Source organism: Ammospiza nelsoni, chromosome W, assembly GCF_027579445.1.
Source record: "Ammospiza nelsoni isolate bAmmNel1 chromosome W, bAmmNel1.pri, whole genome shotgun sequence".
Lineage (NCBI taxonomy): Eukaryota > Metazoa > Chordata > Aves > Passeriformes > Passerellidae > Ammospiza > Ammospiza nelsoni.
Genome location: NC_080668.1, coordinates 3,966,809 through 3,982,266, shown reverse-complemented (window position 1 = coordinate 3,982,266; position 15,458 = coordinate 3,966,809). Strand labels below are relative to the sequence as shown.

General features: G+C 49.3%; 1 protein-coding gene across 1 annotated transcript; it reads right to left on the bottom strand.

Annotated features, from left to right (window-relative positions):
* Positions 1–5,441: 5,441 nt before the first annotated feature.
* Positions 5,442–13,611, bottom strand: LOC132086194 (asparagine--tRNA ligase, cytoplasmic-like). The gene is made up of 8 exons (XM_059491671.1): positions 13,586–13,611; positions 9,053–9,278; positions 8,755–8,954; positions 8,461–8,596; positions 7,743–7,856; positions 6,800–6,931; positions 6,279–6,410; positions 5,442–6,138 (listed from the first exon to the last, which is right to left on the bottom strand). Exons 1-8 carry the CDS (start codon positions 13,609–13,611, stop codon positions 6,007–6,009), a joined length of 1,098 nt encoding a protein of 365 aa, XP_059347654.1. The 3' UTR covers positions 5,442–6,006.
* Positions 13,612–15,458: the final 1,847 nt, after the last annotated feature.

Below are 15,458 nucleotides of genomic sequence, written 5' to 3'. Positions count from 1 at the left end.
GGATTAAAGCTGAATTCCATCTCTGGATGGACCAGGAATACCAGGTCAGCTGCCCTGAGGCACCACCTCACTGCCTGTGCCTCGTCCATCCTGCGCTCAAACCACCCAAAATCAGCCATGATTTCATCACTTCCTCTGGGAGAACATGCCAGCAGATAAAACAGCTCCTTGTAAGGAGTGTTTTCCATGTGCTTACTGTCTTCATTTTGCTTTATTGTTCTGAATTTAAGAGGCTGTTTCATAAAACCCCAAATCTGGGCTTTTGTTGTTCGGTTTGTTTTGAGAGTTCTTTAGGCTGAAGGATTTCCCAATCTAGGAAATATCCAGAGGCCAAAAAATAAACAAAATACCCAATGCCAGTGAGGCAAGGCAACTGGGATCGCTGTCCCGGGATGTGATCATCCACCAAGGGATCGAGAGAACCCAAGAAACTCTCAGCCTCTGGTGGCGACTGCTGATGAGTGTGAGGGACAGATACCTTTGTAAAGAAAACCTCCAGGTACACCAAGGAAAATGGAGCACAATGGAACAAGGTATCTGATGCCTGAGGGAACTGGCTGTGGTAGAGATAATTTTCTCAGTAGACGAGAGATTTCATAAAAGCCCAGATTGTATCCAGTGCACATGGCAAATGTGATTGAGATTTGCATGGCTTGGACAAGAGATGCACTCCCGCTACCTGGCACCACTATAATGGAGGGAAGGCGAGGACAGGGTGGGCGCCTTGGCCAATAAGGTAAGAATTTACAAGGACACTGTCACCGCCCCATATCGTACCCATGTCTTGTCCATGGAAACAAGGCTGGCTGAGCAAGTCCAGAGCTTGATTGAAGAGGGCCATCAGAAACTAAAAATGGAACTTAAGGAAGAAGTCTACCACATCTGGCCAGAACCAACAAGAGTCTCTGCCATTAGGGGCTGGCTTCACCCAGCCAAGGAGAGAGGATGCACTCCATGAGGTAACCTCTGGTTTTTCCTTCAGGAGCATGGAGAAGACATGAGGAAGTGGGATGGAAGACCCACCTCCTCCTTAGCAGCCTGGGTACGTGAACTGAAAAGAGGAACACCTAACATAAGAAGCTCATCTAGAGTCAATGCTGCTCCAGTCTTTCGCACACAGAATTCCAGACAATCTAGGAATGATGATATGACTGATCCTCTTGAAGGAACCTCAGGAACCTATTGACAGGAAGCGAGCAATGTGTGCCACATCTAGGAGTAGGCGGGACCTGCCTCTGGCCAGGTAGAGGACATGGACAATCGGATATATTGGACCATGTGGATCCAGTGTCCTGGCACATCTGACCCTCAAAAATATACGGCTTTTGTTCACACCAGTTCTCAATGTACCCTGATGTCATCAAGGTAGGTAGGAGCAGAATCCATTTCTATTTCTGGGGTAACAGGAGGATCCCAGCAGCTGTCTGTATTGGAGGCAAATTGGAGTTTAACTGGGAATGGGTGGCAGAAAGATTCCATCGTGACTGGCCCAGAGGCCCCATGCATCCTTGGCCTAGACTATCTCAGAATGGATATTTCAAAGATCCAAAAGGATCTTTGGGCTTTTGGGATAGCTGCTGCAGAGACAGAAGACATCAGAAAACTGAATACCTTGCCTGGTCTCTCAGACAACCCCTCTGCTGTGGGACTGCTGAGAGTCGAAGAACAAAAGATACCAACAGCAACAGTACACTGTCGGCAATATTGCAGCAACAGAGACTCTGTGATTCCCATGCATGAGATGATTTGTAAACTGGAGAGCCAAGGAGTGGTCAGCAAGGCTCGTTCACCTTTCAACAGCCCTATATGGCCAGTGTGTAAGTCCAGTAGAGAATGGAAACTGACGGTAGATTACTGTGGCCTGAATGAGGTCACACCACCACGGAGTGCTGCTGTGCCAGACACGTTGGAGCTTCAGTACGAGCTGGAGTCCAAGGCAGCAAAGTGGTACGCGACCATGGATATTGCCAATGCCGCCTTCTCCATTCCTTTGGCAGCAGAATGCAGGCCTCAGTTAGCTTTCACCTGGAGGAGAGTGCGGTACACCTGGAACTGACTGCCCCAGGGGTGGAAGCATGGTCCTACCATCTGCCACAGACTGATCCAGACCTCACTGAAAAAAGGCGAGGCTCCCAAACATCTACAGGATATCGATGACATCATTGTATGGGGGAGCACAGCAGGGGAAGTCTTTGAAAAAGGAAAGATTATCCAGATTCTGCTGAAAGCTGGTTTTGCCATTAAGCAAAGCAAAGTTAAGGGACCAGCTCAAGAAATCCAGTTTCTAGGGTCAAGTGGCAGGATGGACATTGTCAGATCCCAACAGAGGTCATCAACAAGATCACCGCTATGTCTCCACCTACCAACAAGGAAACACAAGCTTTCCTAGGTGCCGTAGGCTTTTGGAGAATGCACATTCCCGAGTACACCCAGATTGTGAGCATTGCTGGTCACCTGCAAGAAGAACAATTTCCACTGGGGTCCTAAACAGCAACAAGCCTTCACTCAGATCAAGCAGGAAATTGCTCATGCGGTTGCCCTTGACCCAGTCAGGATGGGACCAGAGGTGAAGAATGTGCTCCACTCTGTGGCTGAGAACCATGGTCTGTCCTGGAGCCTTTGGCAGAAGGTGCCTGGTGAGACTCAGGGTCCACCACTGCGATTCTGGAGACGGAGCTACAAAGGCTCTGAAGCATTCCCACCGAGAAGGAAATCTTGGCTGCCTATGAAAGAGTTCAAGCTGCCTCAGAAGTAATTGGCACTGAAACGCAGCTGCTTCTGGCACCCCAGCTACCAGTGCTGGGGTGGATGTTTAAAGGAAAGGTTCCTTCCACACATCACGCCACCAATACCACATGGAGCAAATGGATTGCCCTCATCACTCAGCATGCCCATATTGGGAATCCCAATCGAAACCCTGGGATTCTGGAAATTAGAACAAACTGGCCTGAAAGGGAGACTTTTGGATTATCTTCTGAAGAAGAAGAGGAGCAAGTGGCATGTGCCGAGGAAGCCCCACCATATAATGAGCTACTGGAGCCTGACAGACAATATGCCCTCTTCACTAATGGTTCCAGCTGAATTGTAGGCACTAACTGGAAATGGAAAGCTGCTGTATGGACCCCCACACCATGAGTTGCACAAGCTACCGAGGGACAAGGTGGATTGAGTCAGGTTGCAGAGCGCAAAGTTGTCCAGCTGGCTCTGGATATTGCTGAACGAGAGAAGTGGCTGAGGCTCTATCTCTACACCGACTCATGGATGGTAGCTAATGCTCTGTGGGGATGGCTGGATTGCTGGAAAAAGGCCAACTGGCAGTGCAGAGGGAAACCCATCTGGGCCGCTGAGATTTGGCAAGACATTGCCACCCGAGTAGAGAGGCTGACCGTGAAGATTCGACACATGGATGCACATGCACCCAAGAATCGGGCTAATGAAGAGCATCACAATAACGAACAGGTGGACCAAGTTGCCAAGGTGAAAGTATCACAGGTGGATCTAGACTGGCAGCACAAGGAGAATCATTCCTAGCTTGTTGGGCCCATGATGCCTCTGGTCATCAGATGCAACATACCGATGGGCCCATGAGTGAGGGGTGGACCTTACTATGGACAACATCTCACAGGTCATCCACAACTGCAAGACCTGCCCTGCAATCAAACAGGCCAAGTGGGTGAAGCCTCTGTGGTACAGTGGGCGATGGTTGAAGTACAGGTATGGGGAAGCCTGGCAAATTGACTGCATCACGCTTCCCCAAAGCCGCCAAGGCAAGTGCTACATGCTGACCATAGTAGAAGCTACCACAGAATGGTTGGAAACCTACCCTGTGCTTCACACTACTGCCAAGAACACCATCTTGCCCTAGAAAAGCAAATCCTGTGGAAACATGGCACCCCTGAGAGAATTGAGTGGGACAATGGAACCCATTTCAAGAACAGCCCTATAACCACCTGCACCAGAGAACATGGTATGGAATGGATCTATCATATCCCCTATCATGCACCAACTGCCGGGAAAGTTGAATGATGCAACGGACTACTTTAGACTACCCTGAAGGCACTTGGCGCAGGAACCTTCAGGAATTGGGAACTGAACTTAGCAAAAGCCACCTGGATGGTCAACATCTGAGGATCTATCAATCCTGCTCCTGCCCAGTCTGAACCCCTGCACACAGGGGATAGAGACAAAGTTCCTGTAATACACGTGAAAGGTATTTTGGGAAAGACTGTTTGCATTAATCCCACTGCAGGCAGGGGCAAACCCGTCCATGGGATTGTTTTGGCTCTAGGACCTGGTTACACTTGGTGGGTAATGCAGGATGGGGAAACCCGTTGTGTACCACAAGGAGACCTAATTTTAATTTAGAACTGAGTGTAATGTTTCATTCTCTATTTTATATGTATGTATGTATGTATGTATGTATGTATGTATGTATGTATATACACATATAGATGTATATATGTAAGAGCATATTGGTTTGGGTATAGATGGTAATAAAGGGTGGATTATGTCCTAAGTTACAATATAAAAATGTATTCTGTTCCCATCCTCAAGAGCTACTGAAACCAGGAGGGGCATAATTTTTTCCTTATCTCCTGTTAATGGGCCTATCAATGTCTTGCCACATGACTCAGAGATGACTTCCTCCGGGAGCCATTTCTGTTCAATGGGTAATCAAGGACCCACCGCATGACTCAGAACGATTTCAGCCCATTGTGAGATGCTCTGCCCAGGGGGGAGGAGCTAGGAATCCCAAGCTGGATATAATCTGGGTTTTGGGACACCACAAGCAGTCTTTCCACTGGATTCCCAGAGGACTGGCCACCCTTACCTACTGGTTTTCCAGAGGACAGGACCTACCCTACAAAAATGAGGGTATCCACAGCTCAACAATTCCAGGAGTGAATGGCAAATGCAGCCCAAGTCTCAGTGCAGGTGGCAAATGATGCACCTACCTTGTTCTTCTCTCTGGTAAAGGAACTGCTTTATGACTAGAAACGATACCGATGACTGAACACATGAAGTATTTAATTACCCCTATTTGATAAGTTCATTACAGCCAGGGGAGCTGCTCAGCTGCAGTAGCACAAGGGAACAGGGAGCTGCTCTATGAACACATCTCAGCATGACATGAGAAAGTCCTGACGGCACTACAGTCTGAAAACCCAACATGTTTCAGTTGCTATTCCTCAGGGTCTCAGTCAGTCACTTCTGGCTGCACACAGGGAGCAAAAGGCACCACAACCCCTGTGCCCAGGAGCCACCAGACATGTGCAGCTGTGCATGCATGGACCCATGGCAGCTCCACCCACAGCCTGGGGAAAGGGAGCAAAGCCTGCCTCGCCAGCCTCAGCACCGCTGAGCAACAATAAATAATCTGAAGAAACCCCAAAGCCCCAGCCCCAACCTGCCCCTCTCACAGTGGAGTCCTGTGCACTGTACTCACACCCTGCTACCGAATCAACTCAGAGAACCCCCATTAAAATCATCAGGAACTAAAAACGTGCAGTGCCCAAGGTACTTTTTCCTATTTTTATCCTTTTTTCGTGCCTCTCCATACTGTTGTCACAGGGCACTGTTAGGGAATTTCAGGAGCTTGAACTCCTGACTTCCCCAACAAGAAACCCCAAGAGAAAGAAGATTAAAATGAAAGCAAATTTAAAAATAAAATGATCAAATGCCCAACATATTTTAAGTCACAGAAATTAAAAGCAAAAGTGTATCTTGTTTTCTAAATGACAGCTTATCAGGATCTTTGTTTTGTGATGACTCAAGAGCATAAATGCACCTAAACAATTTTTCTAAGGCTTTTTCCAGTTAATTACTAGTATTTTGTTTTAAAAAAGAGGTTTTGGGTTTTTTTCCTTTTCACATCCTAAACTGGTATTTGAATCAGCAACAGGTTGCAGGAAGTCTTGTTGTCAGACAGGCTGTAGTACAGCAGTGTGTATCATTCTTTCCTAAGCATCGGCTGCTAAGTTTTCCAGGAGTTCTTCCCAAGGATGGCTAAGGTTTGCAGTGTTGGACAAAGTATGGATAGAGACAGACATCTCGGATGTGGTGTCTGTTCAGAATCCAGGTCAGGAACCGCTCCAATCCCAAACCGTATCCTCCATGAGGGCATGTACCATATTTTCTCTGTGAAATCCAGGGAGGTATATTACATTTTTGAGTAATTTGCAGTTGCAGTAACACCACCAGAAACAAAGCAGCCAAGCCCTGTAGGAGGGGAGAAGCCCCAGGTCCTGTCTGAGCCCAGCACAGGGTGCTGTACTGACCTGATCTGTGTACCAGTAGTAGGGCGTGGGAACAATGCCCTCTCTCTTGTAGCCCTCGAGCAGCTCCTCGCTGTCCCAGATGCGCATGGAACTGCCCACGATCTCACCCATGTTGGGCATCAGCACATCCACCTGCAGGGCACCACAGCAGGGCCCACTTACAGCTGAGCCACCACAGAGGGCACTGGGCCCAGACAGCTGTGCCAAGGCACCCGCAACAAAACCTGGCAGGGATTCTCCAAGGGATTCCTGCAGCATGCATGCCCTCACATATCCCCACTGCTCCAAGCTACCCCAGACAGCTGTGCCAAGGCCCCCACAACAAAACCCGGCAGGGATTCTCCAAGGGATTCCTGCAGCATTCATGCCCTCACACATCCCCACTGCTCCAAGCTACCCCAGACAGCCGTGCCAAGGCACCTGCAGAAAAACCCGGCAGAGATTCTCTGAGGGATTCCTGCAGCATTCATGCCCTCACACCAAGCATGCTCCAAGCTACCCTGGCAGGTTAAAGGACTCACAGACTCGGTGAGGCGAGAGTCGTCGCTGCAGCGCTGCATGTAGAAGGACTTGATCTCTGCAGGGAAGTGGCACAGCCGGATGGGCTCGTTAATGGTGTCTGTCATCAGCCTCTTGGGAGCTTCGGGAATGTCCTAGGGTCAGAGCAGCCTTTATTCATACTCAGCACCACAACTACGCCCATAAACAAGTCCCACATGAAGCAGGCGTGAAACGAGACAGTTTCACACTGCACATGTCCACGCTTTCATCCTAATGGACCTAAACTTTTAAAACTTATTTTAGAAGAAATAAAAACCCACATGTCTAGGGAAAAAAAAAAACCGTTCAATCAAAATCTAAGTCTCCCCAATATACGAGACAGAAAACCAAGGGGAAGAAAAATCCTGGCTATGCTGTCAAGTTCTTCTGAGCTCCTTCAAACAACTGTCTCACATGCTGGAGAAGTGTGGCCAGAGAATTGATAGCAGGTGACAACACAGGTTTCTATCCCAATGCTAAAGGGCATCAGGTCAAATCCCAACCCGCAGCTGCATCCCTAGATGACATACCTCCCCATATTACCGCGACCTGAGTGGGTGCGGCTGGTGAGAGAGAGACGGTGAATCTTGTATCTTGATCAGAAGGCTTGATTTATTAATATACTATATATAATACATTATGACTATACTAAATAGAATATAGAGAGAGATTTTGCAGAGCTGCTAGCTAAGCTAGGAAGAGATAGAAAAGAATCTACAACAAAGTTGTGTTCAAGGACTCAGTCCCCAGCTTGCACTGGTGATTGGCTCTTAATTATAAACATAGAAAATGAGCCAATCAAGGTGTTCCTGTTGCATTCCACAGCAGCTGATAATAATTGTTTACCTTCTCTTCGGGGGCCTCTGGCCTCCCGAAGACGCAGAAATCTGAAAGAAAGGATTTCTGTGGAGAAATGTCTGCGACATCCCCAAACTCATAGTAAGTGCCATCTTCCTTCTTCACATCGTGCTCCTTCAGCCACTTGATGGCTTCAGCATAGTTCATGCGTCGGAAGGGACGCTTGGGGTGCTGGAAACCCTGGGGATAAGAGCAAACAGGTGCAGGAGCACCATTTTAAAAGGGATACTTTTCTAGCTGATCAGCACGTCCATAACCTTTCCCAGCTCACATGCCATGAAATTATCACTTAAATTAACAAATTAAGCTCAGTACTACAAAGCTAGAACCAAACACAACCATCTCAAGCCCAGTAAATCTCATAGATCACCTGGGAGGAAAGATAAGGAAGTATTTCCAGAGCTTTAGGCTCATATTCCAGGGGAGGAACTGAAACACCACTTGTTTCATCACTCCCTCATGCTCCATCAGCAAACACCAGCCGGTCAATATCTGATCTCTGGGATGGAGGGTTTTATTCCACTGGCACAGCACATGCTTCCACAAATCCTGGCACACTGCTGGCTTCTGGAGCACACTAGCAGGGAACATCTTCCCCCACAGTTCCCTGCTTTGGTCTTTACCAGCCTTGCAGTTTTTTCATTCTTATTATGTTTAATATTCTTCTTGCCTTTACAAATAGCAAGTAAGCTCACTGCCATGCCCTGCATTTCCCAAAGGAATGTGCTGAGTAGGAAAGGCTTAAGATCCTATTTTCTTGGCTGTTCCCATTGCTGCTGCCTACTGGGTTGAGGTCGTACAGTAAGCTCGCTGCAGGTGATTTCAAGACTCTGTCTACGACATCACACACCGAGTTCTCCAGACGGTCCAACAGATCCTCAAAACTTATAAAAGGGCATTCAGCTTCGATGTGAGTGTACCTGGAACAAAGCCACACCATTGCAAAGTCGCATACAAGCAACATATCTTCAGCTATGAAACAAACTCATCTAAAAAAACCACTACCCAAACCCCTTTTACTCCCACACCATAAAGGAAATCTAGCTGTTTAAAAAGAAACAAGGACAACTGTCCATACTCTGCCAAGTACCTGCGGGTCCTGGACTGCTCAGCTCTGTAGGACTGAGCAATGCAGAAGACATCTCCCAGAGCTGGCAGGAAGGTCTCCAGGTAGAGCTGGGATGACTTGGTCAGGTATGCCTCTTCACCAAAGTAATCCAGCTTGAACAGGGTGCAGCCTCCCTCCACCTGCGTCTGCACCAAGGTAGGTGGTGTGACCTGCAGGAGAACAGGGCTGTCACTGCTTGAGTGAAGAACTGAGCACACGGATGGGTCAGGGCACCAGAGCAGTCACCTGCTGACCAGGGAACACACACTTCATAGTATCCGTTGGCAAAGAAGTGATCCCTGAAGGCCTGCACGACCATGGAGCGCACCTTGAAGATTTTGGACATGTTCTCACCTAGAATCATCATGTGCCTGTTGTTGAGCTGCACGTCCACCTCTGAGTCCTCGTTGAGCAGATTGTCAGCCCCTCCTGCCGGGGCCAGGTCAATGAGCTCCCAGTAATCACAGCTCAGCTCATGGCCTCCTGGAGCCTGCCAATGGGAGAGAAACCAACACTGGGGAAAAAGTCCACTGCTTGCCCCTTTTCACAAGGGCTTGGAGTGATGGGACAAGGGGGAATGGCTTCCCAGGGACTGATGGGCAGGGTAGATGGGATATCAGGAATTCTTCCCTGTGAGGGTGGTGGGGCCCTGGCACAGGGTGCCCAGAGCAGCTGTGGCTGCCTCACCCCTGGCAGTGTCCAAGGCCAGGCTGGATGTGGTTTGTAACAATCTGGGATGGTGTGAGGTGTCCCTGCCCATGGCAGTGGTGGCACTGGATGGGCCATAAGATCCCTCCACCCAAACAGTGTGACCGCTTTCTGCTCTCATTGGCGCCCCCGTGTGGTCACAGCCACCTTCCACCCCAACGAATGCCATTTGCAGTTGAACCTCTAAGTTCAACTAAAACCATTTTATTCACTGCCATTTTCAGGGTAGAAATGCAGATTTTCAAAGGTTTACCCACAGATTTTAACCAAAATGTGAGAGTGGAGGCTCACATTACCTAACCTTGGGTCAAGCCTACAAACACACCTCAGTAAAAGAGATGTGAAAAAATCCTTAGCCTCACAAAATAAAAACTGAATAAATCTGGTGTGAAAAAATTCTTAGCCTCACAAAATAAAAACTGAATAAACCCCATGGCAAGGGTGGCACTGGATGAGCCATAAGGTCCCGCCACCCAAACAGTGTGACCGCGTTCTGCTGTCACTGGCGCCCCCGTGTGGTCACAGCTGCCTTGCATCCTGACAAATGGCATTTGCAAATCAACCCCTAAGTTCAGCTAAAATAATTTTATTCACTGCCATTTTCAGGGTGGAAATGCAGATTTTCAAAGGTTAAACCCACAGATTTTTACCAAAATGTGACAGTGGGGGCTCACATTACCTAACCTTGGGTCGAGCATACAAACACACCCCAGTAAAAGAGATGTGAAAAAATTCTCAGCCTCACAAAATAAAAACTGAATAAACCTGTTAAGGAAAGTGAAACCACGCCATTTATTAACATAGCCCTCCATATTATAGTCTAGGAGTTGTCTATCAGTTAAAAATCGTTTCAGGAAGAAGCAGAACAGTCCCACAGTTCACCTGTCTCACACTGGACAGTACAGCTTTGAGAGCTTTGTTCTTTCTCTAGCCCTAATTCCCTCTGAAATAATGCAATGATTTCTCCCACCTCTGCCTGTGCCTCCCTCAGGAAACCCAGGGACCGGTGAGGGAGGAACAGCTTCTGAAAAGCGAACAACAAAGCCGCACATCACTGGGATTGTGTGCACAGCTTGCAAACTGATAGAAAACAGTACCTTTCCACTCTCCTGCCTTTTCCATTCACATTAAAATTCGAATGGAAGGAGTTTTGGACAACTTTCTTTTGCTGCTTGCAAAACACCCTGCAGACCGGTGTGCAATGTTTAGAACACGATCGGAGATATTTTCTGAGTAGGCACAGTTTCTCCTTGCGAGACATAGTGAAAAAGCCTTTTGCTTAGATGTCGGCTACAGGAGACGTTAAAGACGAAGATACGGAGCTCTCTGAAGCTATGCGCTGCTCCCGGGCGTCTTTCGGCAAAAGCCGCACTCCAGAGAGAACCGCGACCGGCACCATGCCCTGCGACCGGCACCATGCTCTTCGCGTGAAGAAGCCACTTCTTCGCTCTCTCCGGGAGACGGAGAGAGCGGCAGCTTCCGAAAGGCGAACAACGAAGCCGCACATAACTGCGATTGTGTGCGCAGCTGGCATACTGGTAGAAACCAGTACTTTTCCACTCTCCTGCCTTTTTCATTCAAATTAACATTCGAACGGAAGGAGTTTTGGACAACTTTCTTTTGCTGCTTGCAAAATACTCTGCAGACCTGCATGCAACCTCTAGAACACGATCGGAGATGTTTTCTGAACAGGCATGGTTTCTCCTTGCGAGACATAGTGAAAAAGCTTTTTGTTTCGATGTAGGCTACAGGAGACGCTGTTGAGGAAGATACAGAGCTCTCCGAAACAAAGCACCGGTTCCAGGCATCCCATGGCAAAAGATGCGCTCCGGAGCGCACTGCGACCTGCTCCATGCTTTTCGACACGCACCATGCTGTCCGACAGCACCATGCTCGGCAACCGGCACAATTCTCTTCTACCAGGACCATGCTCTTAATGCGAAGAGACTGCTTCTTTGCTTCTGGGAGACGGAGAGAGAGCCAGCTTCCGAAAGGCTAACAATGAAGCCGTACAACACTTGGCAAACTAAACTCACAGGTTTCGGTTTCTGATGGCTGATTGCCGGAGACACATTGCACTGTAACACACGCCCAAGTTGCAAGTTTTCCCACCTTGAGTTTTGGAACAATCCTGTGTAATGTGGAATTTAACGAGCCAGACAGCCACACCGGCCAAAGGCCCCCCCTAAGAAAGTCAGACACTTTCCCTGGCATACTAAACTCACCTGCCCCAGTCCTTGATGGCAGACTGCAGGAGCCCCTTGGCAATGTCGAACCAGCCTGACTTGGCACTGGTGCCAGCTTAGGTCTGGGAACCATCTTGCGTATTGTGGAATTTCAGGAGCCGGACGGCCACTCCAGGCACAGGCCCCCGAATAATAACCACGCTCCTTTTTCCGGGCTAAATAAACACACCTTCCCCGGTTCTTGATGGCAGATTGCAAGAGCCACTTGGCCCTGCCAAACAAGCCCGACTTGGCACTGGTGCCAGCTTGGGGCTGGGAACCATGGTGTGTATTGCGAAATTTCAGGAGCCGGCTGGCAACTCTCAGCCCCAGGCCCACGAATAAAATCCGCGCCCCTATTTCCCTGGAAAGCAAGACTAAGCTGTCCCGGTTCTTGAAGGCAGATTGCACAAGTCACTTGGCACAGTAAAACCAGCCTGACTTGGCACTGGTTCCAGCTTGGTATGGGAACCATGCTGCGTGTTGTGGAATTTTAGGAGCCTGCCGGCCACTCCGGCCATAGGCCTGAAACACAAACCTTGGCTCTTTTCGCAGGAAAACTGAACTTACCATTCTCGTTCCTTGATGGCAGATTGCAGAAGCCACTTGGAACTGTAAAACCAGCCCCATTTAGGGCTGTTACCAGCTTGGGTCTGGAAACAATCCAGTGTATTGGGGCATTTCAGGAGCCAAACGGGCCCTCTGGCTAAAGGCCCCTGAATAAAAACCTCGCTCATTTTCCTGGCAAACAAAACTCACTGAGGTTCTTCATGGCAGATTGCAGGAGGCACGTGGCACTGTCAAAGCAGCCCGACATGGTACTAGTGCCAGCTTGGGTCTGGGAACCATCCTGCGTATCATAGAATTTCAGGAGCCAGCCGGCCATTCCTGCCATAGGCCCCGCACACAAACTTCATCACTTTACCCTGGAAAACGAAAATCACCCTCTCTTTTTCTTGATGGCAGATGGCAGGAGCCACTTGGAACTGTCGAACAAGTCTGAATTGGCACAGCTCGCAGCTTGGGTTTGGAACCATCCTGGGTAGTGTGGAATTTCAGGAGCCAGCATGCCACTTTCAGCCACAGGCCCCCGAACAGAAACCTCGCTCCTTTTTCCTAGAAAACAAAACTCACCGGGCCTGGTTCTTGATGGCAGATAGCTGGAGCCATTTGGGTCTTGGAAACCAGTCTTACTTGGCACTGGTTCAAGCTGTTGTCTAGGAACCATCCTGCGTATTTTAGAATTTCAGGAGCCAGCCGGACACTCGGCCATAGGCCCCAAATATAAGCCTCGGCTTTTTTCTCAGACAAGCAAAACTCACCAAGCCCAGTTCTGGATGGCAGATTGGAGAAGCCGCTTAGCACTGTCAAACCAGCCTGACTTAGTACTGGTGCCAGCTAGGGTCTGGGAACCATCTTGTGTATTGCAGAATGTCAAGAACCATCCGACAACTCCAGCTGTAGGCCCCAAACTCATGCCTCGGCTCTTTCCCCTGGAAAACTAAACTCACCCTCACCGTTTCTTGATGGCAGATAGCTGGAGCCATTTGGGTCTGTGAAACCAGTTGTACTTGGCACTGGTTCCACCTTGGATCTGGGAACCATCCTGCGTATTGCGGAATTTCAGGAGCCAGTCGGCTACTCTTTACCACAGGCCGCCGAACAGAAATTTCGCTCCTTTTTATAGTCAATGAGATCTCAACTGACCCAGTCCTTGATGGCAGCTTGCAGGAGACACTTGGCGCTGTCAATCCAGTCTGACTTGGCACTGCTGCTAGCTTGGGTCCGGGAACCATCCTGTGTTTTGCAGAATTTCAGGAGCAAGCCGACCACTCCAGCTATAGGCCCTGAACTCAAGCCTCGGCTCTTTCCCCTGGAAAACTAAATTCACCATCTCCGTTTCTTGATGGCAGATAGCTGGAGCCATTTGGGTCTGTGAAACCAGTCGTACTTGGCACTGGTTCCAGCTGTGGTCTGGGAACCATCCTTCGTATTGTGGAATTTCAGGAGCCAGCCGGCCACTCCGCCATAAGGCCCCAAACATAAGCCTCGGCTTTTTTATCAGACAAGCAAAAGTCACTGGGCCCAGTTCTGGATGGCAGGTTGGAAACGCCGCTTAGCACTGTCAAACCAGCCTGACTTACTACTGGTGCCAGCTTGGGTCTGGGAACCATCCTGGGTAGTGTGGAATTTCTAGAGCCAGCCGACAACTCCAGCCATAGGCCCTGAAGTCATGCCTCGGCTATTTCCCCTGGAAAACTAAACTTACCCTCACCGTTTCCTGATGGCAGATAGCTGGACTAACTTTAGACTGTGAAACCAGTTGTATTTGGCACTGGTTCCAGTTTTGGTCTGGGAACCATCCAGCGTATTGCGGCATTTCAGGAGCCAGCCGATCACTATTTACCACAGGCTGCTGAACAGAAATTTCACTCCTTTTTCTAGTCAATGAAATCTCACCTGACCCGGTCCTTGATGGCAGATTGCAGGAGCCACTTGGCACTGTCAATCCAGCCCGACTTGGTACTGGTGCCAGCTTGGGTCTGGGAACCATCCTGCGTATCGTTGAATTTCAGGAGCCAGCCGGCCATTCATGCAATAGGCCCCGCACACAAACTTCATCACTTTACCGTGGAAAAAAAAACTCACCCTCCCTTTTTCTTGATCGCAGATGGCAGGAGCCACTTGGCACTGTCAATCCAGTCTGACTTGGCACTGCTGCTAGCTTGGGTCCGGGAACCATCCTGTGTTTGGCAGAATTTCAGGAGCCAGCCGGCCACTCCAGCTATAGTCCCGGAACACAAGCCTCTGCACTGGCCCTGGAAAACTAATCTCACCGGATACGGTTCTTGATTGCAGATTGCAGGAGACACGTGGCACTGTCAAAGCAGCCTGACTTTGTACTGGTGCCGGTTTAGGTCTGCGAACCATCCTGCGTACTGCAGAATTTCCGGATGATAGCCGGCCATTCCTGCCATAGGCCCCGCACACAAACTTCATCTCTTTACCCTGGAAAACAAAACTCACCCTCCCTTTTTCTTGATGGCAGATGGCAGGAGCCACTTGGCACTGTCGAACAAGTCTGACTTGGCACAGGTGCCGGCTTGCGTCTAGGAACCCTCCTTCCTATGGTGGAATTTCAGGAGCCAGCCGGCCGCTCTCAGTCACAGCCCCTTAAGAGAGACCTCGCTCCTTTTTCCTGGCAAAAAAAACTCACCTGCCTTGGTTCTTTATGGCAGATAGCAAGAGCCACTTTTCCTTGTCAAAACAGCCCGACTTGGTACTGCTGCTGGCTTGGGTCCTTGAACCATCCTTTGTTTTGCAGAATTTCAGTAGCACGCCGACCACTCCAGCTATAGGCCCCGAACTCATGCCTCGGCTCTTTCCCCTGGAAAACTAAACTCACCATCCCCCTTTCTTGATGGCAGATAGCTGGAGGAACTTGAGACTGTGAAAAAAGTCTTACTTGGCACTGGTTCCAGCTTGAGCCTGGGAACCATCCTGTGTAATGCGGAATTTCAGGAGCCAGCCGGCCAGTTTCAGCCACAGGCCCCGAAGAGAAGCCTCGCTCGTTTTCCTTGGAAAACAAAACTCACCGGGCCTGGTTCTTGATGGCAGATAGCTGGAGCCATTTGGGTCTTGGAAACCAGTCTTACTTGTCACTGGTTCCAGCTAGGGACTGGGAACCATCCTGCGTATTTTGGAATTTCAGGAGCCAGCCAGCCACTCAGCCATAGTCCC